This window comes from Myxocyprinus asiaticus, chromosome 39, assembly GCF_019703515.2.
Source record: "Myxocyprinus asiaticus isolate MX2 ecotype Aquarium Trade chromosome 39, UBuf_Myxa_2, whole genome shotgun sequence".
NCBI lineage: Eukaryota > Metazoa > Chordata > Actinopteri > Cypriniformes > Catostomidae > Myxocyprinus > Myxocyprinus asiaticus.
In genome coordinates, this window is record NC_059382.1 from 4,470,821 (window position 1) to 4,483,084 (window position 12,264).

At 38.2% G+C, this 12,264-nt stretch overlaps 1 protein-coding gene across 2 annotated transcripts; it reads right to left on the minus strand.

Moving 5' to 3' along the window:
- Positions 1-2,803: 2,803 nt before the first annotated feature.
- LOC127429900 (sphingosine-1-phosphate phosphatase 2-like) lies at positions 2,804-11,838 on the minus strand. 2 transcript variants are annotated; one of them, XM_051679255.1, is made up of 5 exons: positions 11,506-11,838; positions 9,548-9,709; positions 7,839-8,018; positions 5,731-5,820; positions 2,804-3,813 (listed from the first exon to the last, which is right to left on the minus strand). In XM_051679255.1, the coding sequence occupies exons 1-5, from the start codon at positions 11,758-11,760 to the stop codon at positions 3,244-3,246; spliced, it is 1,257 nt and encodes a 418-aa protein (XP_051535215.1). In that variant the 5' UTR covers positions 11,761-11,838; the 3' UTR covers positions 2,804-3,243. The 2 variants fall into 2 exon arrangements, with proteins under 2 accessions (XP_051535215.1, XP_051535216.1); XM_051679256.1 differs by lacking the exons at positions 9,548-9,709; positions 11,506-11,838 and adding an exon at positions 8,797-8,909.
- Positions 11,839-12,264: the final 426 nt, after the last annotated feature.

The following is a 12,264-nucleotide window of genomic DNA, read 5'->3' on the forward strand; positions in this document are numbered from 1 at the left end:
TTGTACGATTTCATCACGTGCAAATGCCCGGATGTCTAATGCGGAAGTAAGTGCACGTTCCGCGCAAGAGGCGTTAAGGACATGCTTATTAATATTACGCCCTTACCCAAACCCCTTATCTAAACCTAACCGATCAGTAGAGTGTGTAAACATGATAGGAAGCTGTTGTGTGACAGAACAAGTAATTTTCACATATTAGATGGAAAAGATGTCCAGAGATGTCATTGGCTGTAGTGAAATTCGTACGATATCATACGAATTAGACACATTTTGGAAAGTCGTACGAATCCTTACGATTTCGCCGTGAGAATGTGTTGCATAAAATATAAAATAGTTTTGATTCGTTTAACATTTTTGGTCACTGCATAATTCCCATACTTCACTTTGTGCAATTTCATGGTTTGAGGACTTTTCTATTATACTAAATGTGGAAAATATTAATAAAGAATGAGTTGGTGTGTCCAAACATTAGACTAGCAGTATGTCTTTGGTGTTTGAGCATATGCGCTGGACTGAGAAATGTGAGAAAGTGATTAGAGGCTATTATAATCAGTCTTTAATTTTTGTGTGTGAAAAGATTGTCTGTGTGTGCACTGACTTTGTGGCTATATGAGAGGCGTGTTTGTGGTTTTTGTAGTGTTTGTAGATATTGAGGAGTCGTAAAGAACTGTTAAACCCTTTCAAACCCTCTACAACAAACCCTCCTCAACAAACCAACACAATAAAACTTCAAAACAAACAGATGGAGAAATAGAGAGGAAATCTTTTTCTCAAGGCTGATTTTTATTGTTTATTCATTCCCTTCACAGTGTCTGCAATGGGCTCATAAACACGTCATGAATCTTGTGCCGAGCTCGAGCAGCTCAAAGAACGAAATCTGCTTTTTAGTAGTTTGTAATAAATATCAAGTTTATAACCACATGGTGAAATACAAAAAAACTTAACAGAGACGGCAGTTGTAGCACTTAAGAATAGAGGTACTGCAATATGTTAGTCAAAATTATAACATCATAAAGGCATCGTTTGTGATGATGTTGAAAGTCCAGATTGCAAAACTAGCTAAAATAGTATTTTTTCCCCCCAGTTCCAGGTTCAGTCTGTGGCTTTCATGCAATTCAAGTCAAGCTCAATCGACAGCATTTGTGGCATAATGTTGATTACCACAAAAATGTATTTAGAATCTTCTTAAAAAAAAAAGAAAGAAAGCAAAACCTGGGTTAATGTGAGTCACTTACAATAGAAGTGAATGGGGTCAATCTGTAAATGTTAAAATTCTCTTAGTTAAAAAGTATAGCCAGAAGACGTAAACATGTATGTATGTTAAAATGATTTTTAGTGTAGAATCAACTACCTTTTCTGTTTATAGTTATATCCAGTTTTACAACTTTGTTGCCATGATGATGCAACACTGTAAACCCTGGAACCCCGAAGAAATGTACAGTAACAATTAACCCTTGTGCATCAATAGGTCCTTAGAGGACAAAAATGTCCGCGTCAAAAAACTGCCATAATAATATTATATATTACAATTATTTTCCACTTTCAATGAGTTTATTTTTTTAACCATCTTCAGTCCTGATCAGAACTACCAAATATTCATTAATTTTCAGGATTTTAACCCTTTAAATGCCAGTTTGTTTATATAATGTCACTGTTGTTTTATATATATATATATATATATATATATATATATATATATATATATATATATATATATATATATATATATATATATATATATATATATATACTAAATGCTAAGGGGAAATTATTATTTTTATTTTATGGATTATCACAGTCTGGGATATATCAGTGATTAGCAACAACATTGATTTTGATACGTTATTATTTTTGTGCAGTGTCAGATTTAAAAAAAAAAAAAAAAACTCACACTCAGGACCTTAGAGGACAAAAATGTCCTCGTCAAAAAACTGCCATAAAAATATTATATATAAATATTATTTTACACTTTCACTAACTTAGATTTTTTTAACCAACATCAGTCCTGATCAGAACTACCAAATATTCATTAATTTTCAGGATTGTAACCCTTTAAATGCCAGTTTGTTTACATAATGCCACTGTTGTTTTTAAACACACACAAATTTCTCAACACACACACATACAAAACACACTCTGACATCCATACCAACACACACACACACACACTTTTAGCTGCATCATTTATTCAATTGCCCTGCAGTGCTCTATAATACAGCAAACAGAGAATAGGGAAAAAGCATGTATTTGCTCCATAGGCTAAACTTGAGAAAAATGGCGCCATCTGGTGGAAAATATTAGCCAGGGCTCCAGAATGAAAGCATAATATCATATAATTCATGATTTTATGCTTTAATGGCACTGGGATCAAATATTGAAGTTTTAATGGGTTTCAATGGGGACATTTTTGTCCTGAAGGTCCTGAGTGTAACTATTTTGTGTATTATAGATGTATTATAGGAACTGAGGTTGAAATATCAAAATTCCACCAAAAATACACACCTTTGGCAAAATTTATGCCATTGGCATTAACAGCCAAAATGATAAAATAAATAAATTTAAAAAAAACACACAAATGAAAGACAAAAATGTCCCGAAGGTCGCACAAATGTTAAACAACTTTATAGCTCTAAAATTACACAAGTTTTAGCAGAAGTATTAATGTTAGTGCTTTTATAAAATTATAACCTTTCAAAACGCTCTGTTTCTGGTGGAGAAAAACTGCATTCTTGTGTGGATAAAAAGCATAAACCTTGTGAAATCAATGCATTTTCAAGCATTTCTAAGCTCAGCTGTGTATGTGAAAATAATTTCACTGGTAAAAAAAAAAAAAAAGCCTCGACAGTACAACAGTTGCCACATAGACTTTGATCATAAGCATCTTTCTATTAATACGTTTTGTTTTTACAAACTGAGGTATAAGTCCAAATCCTTTTTTGTGGCTACAGATGCTGTGGAAAGAGCTTAACATATATTAAACCCAGAAAATTTCTTTAATTTCCTATGCAACACTGATGTTGAAAATTAGGAAAACATGAAAGATCAATGTAAACAGCATTCCCAAAATTCAATTTTCAAACTGATTTCAAAATTTGGTGAAGTTGTGTACTTACAGTGCTAGGTTTGACAAATTCTGGTTAGTGCTACAATTTAAAGCTAAACAGGTTTATGAAGTGGCATTCCCTTCAAACGATGCGACAGTGCAAGTAACATGTCTGTAAACAGATTTCTGTCTCAGTGAAATTACACAGAAATCCCATTTCCCAAATCCCACAGTCCCATCATTACAAACACTCGGTTCACTATGATACTATTGACCAGTCCGATGGCTGTGTACGTGCAGAACTTGTAGGGCACTTCGATCTCTTTCCTCCTGCAAGCTTTGACATCACTCGCAGACACTCCGTAAACCCAGCAGAACACCCGCAGGCTCACCCATCGCACTGTCTGTCGGGTCAATACCAGAAATCCCACCCCAATCAGGAACCGTGCGACACCAAGACCAAAGGCCACATGGGTCAGAGGTGGCAGGGTCACTGGAAGGGGTCCAGATAGGTCAAAGGTCAGGCCCAATCTCTCATTCACCCAGTAACCGACTGAGCAGCCCGCCCCGACTCCTAAAATAATGGTGGTGTCCCCCCGTGTGGTGCTGTAATGGTCTAGCTCAGGGTATTTGTAACACAGGAAGAGTGGCACAACCAACGCCACTACGGGGGAGAATGGGCTGTGAAGCTGCAGGAAGTCAAAGGTTCCCCAGTAAGGGTACGATACAGCCATGATGAAGGCTGAAATTAGAGCTCCGCAGATCACATCCTGACAGGAGGAAACATAAATGAGAGATATTCAGAGTGGTTTCCTGTCATTTGCATTAAACTGTAATTGAATGTCATTTTATATTCCATTGCAGTGCTTCAATAGCTTGTATTTTGTGTAGTCATACTGTCAGCACAATCAGTTTTACATGTATACATTTATAACTGTATCATAATGAAATATGTGCATTTAACCAAATGTCAATTTAATCATAAAAAATTGCTTTATTATGTTTTCTGAAGAAAATGTTAGTGGTGCTTGCCCATGTAAAACTTGCCACTACGTTGCTAAAGTGTTCTTGGTGGTTGTTAGGGTGTTGCTATCTGGTTGCTAGGGTGTTCTGGGTGGTTGCCAGGGTTTTGCTATGCGGTTGCCAAGTGGTTTCTAGAGTGTACTGGTTGGTTGCTGAGGTGTTGCTATGCAGTTTCTAGGAAGTTCTGAGTGGTTGCCAAGGTGTTACTATGCGGTTACTCAGAGGTTGCTAGGGTGTTTCTATGCAGTTGCCAAGTGGTTGCCAGTGTATTGTTATGCAGTTGCCATGCAGTTAAGTTGTTGCTAAGTGGTTGCCAGGGTGTTCTGGTTGGTTGCCAGGATGTTTCTAGGGTGTTGTTAGGGTGTTGCTATCTGGTTGCTAGGGTGTTCAGGGTGGTTGCCAGGGTTTTGCTATACGGTTGCCAAGTGGTTTCTAGAGTGTACTGGTTGGTTGCTGAGGTGATGCTATGCAGTTTCTAGGAAGTTCTGGGTGGTTGCCAAGGTGTTACTATGCAGTTACTCAGAGGTTGCTAGGGTGTTTCTATGCAGTTGCCAAGTGGTTGCCAGTGTGTTGTTATGCAGTTGCCATGCAGTTAAGTTGTTGCTAAGTGGTTGCCAGGGTGTTCTGGTTGGTTGCCAGGATGTTTCTAGGGTGTTGTTAGGGTGTTGCTATCTGGTTGCTAGGGTGTTCAGGGTGGTTGCCAGGGTTTTGCTATACGGTTGCCAAGTGGTTTCTAGAGTGTACTGGTTGGTTGCTGAGGTGTTGCTATGCAGTTTCTAGGAAGTTCTGGGTGGTTGCCAAGGTGTTACTATGCGGTTACTCAGAGGTTGCTAGGGTGTTTCTATGCAGTTGCCAAGTGGTTGCCAGTGTGTTGTTATGCAGTTGCCATGCAGTTAAGTTGTTGCTAAGTGGTTGCCAGGGTGTTCTGGTTGGTTGCCAGGATGTTTCTAGGGTGTTGTTAGGGTGTTGCTATCTGGTTGCTAGGGTGTTCAGGGTGGTTGCCAGGGTTTTGCTATGCAGTTGCCAAGTGGTTTCTAGAGTGTACTGGTTGGTTGCTGAGGTGATGCTATGCAGTTTCTAGGAAGTTCTGGGTGGTTGCCAAGGTGTTACTATGCAGTTACTCAGAGGTTGCTAGGGTGTTTCTATGCAGTTGCCAAGTGGTTGCCAGTGTGTTGTTATGCAGTTGCCATGCAGTTAAGTTGTTGCTAAGTGGTTGCCAGGGTGTTCTGGTTGGTTGCCAGGATGTTTCTAGGGTGTTGTTAGGGTGTTGCTATCTGGTTGCTAGGGTGTTCAGGGTGGTTGCCAGGGTTTTGCTATGCGGGTGCCAAGTGGTTTCTAGAGTGTACTGGTTGGTTGCTGAGGTGTTGCTATGCAGTTTCTAGGAAGTGGGATATGTTATGCATCAAAGTTTATATAATTCGGGTTAGAGGTTTGTTCAAATTAGTAATATACAATACGTTTGCCTTATCAGGTGCCACTAAAACTGTGCTGCATTAAAGGAACTAGAGGTAAAATATATGGAGACCAGCCAGGCTACATGAATTATACAGCATTATAAATGTTTTATATCAAATGCAAAAGTGCATGTCGCTTTTAAAGCATCTCGCTCTCTCTTTTTGACCTGTCTACACACAAATTTCACAGACACACTCATCCAGACTTACCAGAGCAGAGTGCATGCCGGTATAAAGACGACTCAGACATACCAGTGTAGACAGAACCACAGCCACAAACAGTCCCAATTCAAAGTGGAACTAATGTGCAGACACAAAGAAAAACACCTTTAAAGGAACAGTTCACCCAAAAATGACATTTTTGCCATCATTTCCTCACCCTCATGTCGTTCCAAAGTTGAATGACATTCTTTCTTATGTAGAAAGCAAAAGGAGGCCAAATTTAATGCATCGCAACAGGTTTCACATCAATGAGGATCGGTCATGGATACAATGATGTTTAATGCCATCTAATAAACCTGTCAAAACTGATGCAATGTGTCTCAAAGTCATATTTGAGTGCAAATGAGATGTGAGAGCTATGGAAAGATGGAAAAGATTTTCAGTGAATAACAACTGAAATTGCGGTCCATTCCTCACATAAAGCTATTGTATGTCTTCAGAACACTTGGAATATAGTGCACGAGTTGCATGGACTACTTTAATGGTGCTTTTTTATCCATTTTGGTGCTTGACAGCCAAAGTCCCTATATAATGAGTGATTGGAAAAGAGTCACCAGGAGTTTCTGCAAAATCACTCTTATTGTGTTCCAGGGAAAAAAGAAAGTCATACGGCTTTGAAACAACATAAAAGGGCCTAGACTATTCCTATAAAATGACTGTGATGCAGCATGAAAAATATGCAGATAGGCCATCCAATCTCTCCCCAATCTTCCATTCTTTCCAGTTAAAAATTCACTGTCTTTCATTTATCAAAACATCCTCTCATCCATCTTCCCTCATTGTCACTTCCTCTTTCTCTCCATGAGGAAGCCTCAATGTTGTAGTCTCCATCCACTCTGTCTGGCAGCTTGACATATAGCTGTTCTTCAAACAACATGTCTTTCTCTCCTGTCTCCTCCCTGGCATCCTCCTCTTTTCCCCCTGACATGTTATCTTCCCTCAGGTTTTATTCATGACTCTGTTAATCACTGACTACATTGGAAGAGTCTTTATGTATTCATGAAGGTGCCCCGCCCCCTCTTTTCTGTCTTGTCCTTTCCGTCTCCCTCTCTCTGTCCATCTCTCCCTTTCATCTCCTCCCTCTCTTTCTTTCGGTCAACTGGAGGTCTTTCAAAAGAAGTAAATGAAGGATGTTTCCTGAATGAGCTCAATGATTCTGGCACAAAGCTCATGTATAATTGAGAATAATGTTTTTTTTTTTTTTTTTTCACTCTTTAAAAACCTAAATCACACACATGGGCCGATTGGTAATCCTTTATGCACAAAGAATCTTTGGGTAATATCTCAGACTTTTCAAAACAGTTCATCCTTATCGAGAACAGAATGAATTTTGTGGGGCTTATTGAAACTGAAACTGCCTTTATAAACAATCAACAGGAATAGACTATCAAGGAAAGGAATGCAACTTTATAATGCACTTATAAAGTTTTACAATGCTTTTTATATCAGTACTACTGTGTGACCTGTACTAACATTTCAGAACACATTAGCTTTGAAAGAGCACAGATGGAAGTTCATTTAAGTTTTTGATTGACCCAATATCTGGAGACAACACCAAATGCAATATATCTCTGTCAAGAATCCAAGTGTTGGCTGATATCTTTTTCTGTGTAACACAAAAGGAGAAATTTTGAATTACACAGCTATTTTCCATACAACAACAGTTCATAGTAACTATGTTTGTCAATCACCAAAAAGTATTTCATACACTCCAAAAAAATTTTTAGCCTATGTTTAAGACTTATGCATAACCATTTCATAACAAAATGTAATCTAATTGAACTGTGTGCTTTTTAACAAAATTTTGAAAATGAAAGTCATTCTTTTGAACGCCATGAGGGTGATAAATAATGACAGAAATGTAATTTTTGGAAGAACTATTCCTATACCTTTAAGGTCATTTGACCTAAAAGGCATGACATACAAGTTGATGGATGGTGCCATCTATAACTGACTTTGATTGAAAGTCATATATTTAGAGTTCACACAGAAGATGTGTGGGCGGGCCTTGGGCTGACGGGTAGCCCCGCCTCCAGCAGGTAATGCAAAAACCCACATTCAAAATTTTTTTTGAATATTTTGTGTGTGTGTCTGACCTTCACTCTCTCCTGAGCACTGAGAAGCAGTGTAAATGAAATGGCTGTTGCTGCCATGGCATGCGTGGACGGCATTCCGTACTCTGCATCCACGCGTGTCTCCAGTTTGACCACAGGGGGAGCTGAAGGACGAGGCAGCTTTAAAATATCCTTCATGACCTGCCCAATATACATCACCACCTGCAGAGAGAAAAAAATCTAATTCAAAAATGTGATTCACTGAATGTTCGAACGCATGAATAAATTCCCTACAAGTTACATTTGCTTGTTATAAATAGCTGAATTGATCCATAAGATAAACCAATCAAATCAAATGCAATCTGAGGTTCTGTTGCTGTTAAAACTAGATGTAAACGTGGAAATGAATAGCATTAAAGGAATATTCCAGGTTCAATACAAGTTAAGCTCAATCGACAACATTTGTGGTATAATGTTGATGACCACAAAAATTTATTTTGATTTGCTCCTTTTCTTTAAAAAAAGAAAAAAGAAAAAAGAAAAAATCTGGGTTACAGTGAAGCACTTACAATGGAAGTGAATGAGGGCCAATCGGTAAACGTTAAAATACTCACTGTTTCAAAAGTATAGCCACAAGACATAAACAATATGTGTGTTAACATGATTTTAGTGTGATAAAATCGCTTACTAACCTTTTCTGTGTAAAGCTATTTCCAATTTTACAACTTTGTTGCTATGATGACATAACGCCGTAAACACTAAAACCGCAAAACGATGATTTAAACAACTTTACAGCTCAAATAATGCACAAAATCAAATTTATGTAAGTGATTTTATAAAATAATAAGCTTAACATTTCTGCCTTTAACCCCTCCAAAAATTGGCCCCATTCACTTCCATTGTAAGTGCCTCAATGTGACACAGATTTTTGCTTTTTTTAAAGAAAAGGAAGGAAGTGGGGCCTGGGTAGCTCAGTGAGTAAAAACGCTGACTACCACACCTGGAGTTGCAAGTTGGAGTCCAGGGCGTGCTGAGTGACTCCAGTCAGGCTTCCTAAGCAACTAAATGGCCCGGTTGCTAGGGAGGGTAGAGTCACATGGGGTAACCTCCTCGTGGTCGCTATAATGTGGTTCTCGCTCTCGGTGGGGCACGTGGTGAGTTGTGCGTGGATGCCGCGGAGAATAGTGTGAAGCCTCCACACGTGCTAGGTCTCCACGGTAACGCGCTAAACAAGCCACGTGATAAGATGAGTGGATTGACGGACGCGGAGGCAACTGAGATTCATCCTCCGCCACCCGGAGTCACTACGCCACCACGAGGACTTGGAGCGCATTAGGAATTGGGCATGCCAAATTGGGGATAAAAGTGGAGAAATAAAAAAAAAAATGAAAAGTGGGGGATGGGAAGAGTAAAAAAAGAATCAACATTATGCCACAAACGCTGTCAATTGAGCTTAAATTGTACTGAATCCAGAATATATCATTAACTTAACTAAGAGCTAAAATAGAAACACACAGAGGAGGAAAATGAGTAAGAGACTAAAGGAGAAAGTCAGTGTTAAAATAGATGCTAGTTTTATAGCTACCCATTTCCTGCATGATACATAATGTTTATCTTAAAAACAATAAATCATCGTTTGTATAAAAATAGTCATTTAAATAAATACTTAGTTAAATTTGACATAATTGTTCAATGCTTTAGGTATCATCAAGGCACGTGCACATGTGCGTGAGAGTCTCTCAGCCACTCACAGCCCAGACGTTGACGAGGCGTCTGCACAGGAACGGGTCGAGGTTCCAGTGGATGCAGGGCAGGAAAGTGATGTAAAAGACTTCATGTCCCAGAGTGGCTGACGACACAAATAGAAAATAGAAAAGCCAGTTCTTCACCTTATAATGAGGCCCAGGATGCTCCTGTACACAGAGATGTCCATGAATAAAATGGCTTTACTGTACCAAAACACTTCAAAATGAGAATTACAATAAGTTCTTAGTTAAAAGTCTTTTGAAAGTTCATTTTATTATGAAAAGAGACATGCTTGCTTAAAAACACTCACTACAAGGATTATGTTTAATAAAGATTCCTTTTAATATGAAACAAATAATATCAACTGTAATTTCTAAATGTCATTTTCTCATGCGTATTGTTTTTCTAATGTTTATGTGTGACTTTGAACAAGGTCCATTAGTTCTTCTTTTTAACAAATCTATGCTTTAAGACAGACAAAACAAAAAAACAAAATGTGCTCATGCAGCTTTTTGAGCTTGATTTAGCACCACATTAAGTATTTGAAACTGGCTATCTACTGACTATATAACTTTCCCTAATTACTGTACATTAGGAACACAATATTAACAAACAAACTGGCATCCACTTTTCAGCACTAAATTCACTTTTCTGAGCCATTCTGCGATAACAGCAAAATAGCATTCTCAAACTTGCTGTTTATTGACAACCGAAAAGAAATGAGATTTTCTTTTCACTGTTTACAGAGACTAACACGGTCACAGAGACAGGTGCAGTATATCATTGCACCTATTTAATTTATATTTTTCAGGGAATAGGTACATTTTCTGCTTGTCATTTCATAAAGAAATTGCTTACAGCACCTTTAAAGGAATAATTCACCCAAAAAATAAAAATTGTCTCATCATTTACTCACCCTCATGCCATCCTAGATGTGTATGACTTTCTTTCTTCAGCAGAACACAAATGAAGATTTTTAGAAGAATATCTCGGCTCTGTAGGTCCATACAATGCAAGCAAATAGGGGCCAGAACTTTGAATCTTCAAAAAGCACATAAAGGCAGCATAAAAGTAATCCATATCCAGTGTTTAAATCCATATCTTCACAAGTAGTTGTAGGTGACAAACAGATAAATTTCTGAGTCTTTTTTTATTTTTTATTACTATAAATCTCCACCTTCACTTTCACATTCTTCTTTTGGTTTTTGACAATTAGCATTCTTTGTGCCTATGGCCACCTACTGGTCGGGCTAGTCAAAGGTGGAGCTTTCTAGTAAAAAAGGACTTAAATATGGATCTGTTTTTTTTTTTTTTTTTTTTTTTACCCACACCTATTATATCGCTTCAGAAGAAATGGATTCTTACTTTCTGGAGATCATGTTGCCTTTATGTGCTTTTTGAAGATTCAAAGTTCTGGCCCCTATTTGCTTGCATTGTGAGGACCTACAGAGCTGAAATATTCTTCAAAAAAATCATAATTTGTGTTCTGCAGAAGAAAGAAAGTCATATACATCTGGGATGGCATGAGGGTGAGTAAATGATGAGGGAATTTTCATTTTTGGGTGAACTATCCCTTTAAGTGTAAAGTTTTGTTACTAAGACATTTGTACCTATTTGAATGCAGATAAACTAATATGATAAGCATTATATAAGGATGTTTGCTAATGTTATCAATTAAAGTTATTATAAAGTGTCATTGGGATTTGAATGAAGAAGTGATCTGACAGCATATAACGTCATTGTAGACACAAATATGAATTTTGAAAACAGGTTTTTTGTATCTAAGTGGTGAGACATCAAAATTTACTTCATAAATGTTTGACTGTCATCTCAACCAACCAGAGAAACGAGAAAATCCTGTCATTTGGTGTCTGTGCTCTTTGACACGGTGCTTCTGCATTGAAAATGACTTTTCAGTAAATTTGCTTGAATGAAGGATCTCTTTTAAATCAGATTTACTTACTCCGACTTTGTTGTCATATTGTGAACTGGTGCATTTATAGTTGAAGTTACTGTCCTGTGCGCGTGACATCCCGTTCCCCATTTGCTGCGCTTTGCGCCGGTGAACCTTGACTAAACCGTCCCCATCGGAACCGTTCGCGTTTACGAGTCCGTTTTGAGTGACATACGAGCATGTCTCTCTCGGAATCAGGCCATAACATCGCTGGAAAGCGGCCACCAGCTCGGGGCTGTTCAGGTACGCGATGACCCCCCACATGGCCGCGCGCAGTTTGAGCTCTGGGGCCGCGCGCTTCCGCACCCAGCCCAACCCTCGCGCACAGGTGTGTACCACTGCAGGTGACAAGAGCGTGAACGTGTTTTGTTGCACGGGCCATACTGACGTATGGGCTTTTCTCTGTTTTTGATTGGCTGACACATTTACCTAGGGAACAGGACCTGCTTATTGTTTAACAGCAGAGGCTGTCCCAAGTCTTTCATAATCCTCATGTTGTGTTGAGAATGACTTCACTTATGATTTATATGTGAAAAATGAATACTAATGATTTCAAAATGAACCTACCATTTTCTCATAAGATTATTTTAACAAATTCCTCTGACCAGTATGCTCCTCAAACCCATTTGATAGCTGTTATTGTTAATAACCTGTTATTATTGAAAGTTCAACTCAAAATGTAACATCCAATATACAGGTGCATCTCAATAAATTAGAATGTCGTGGAAAAGTTCATTTATTTCAGTAATTCAACTCAAATTGTGAAAC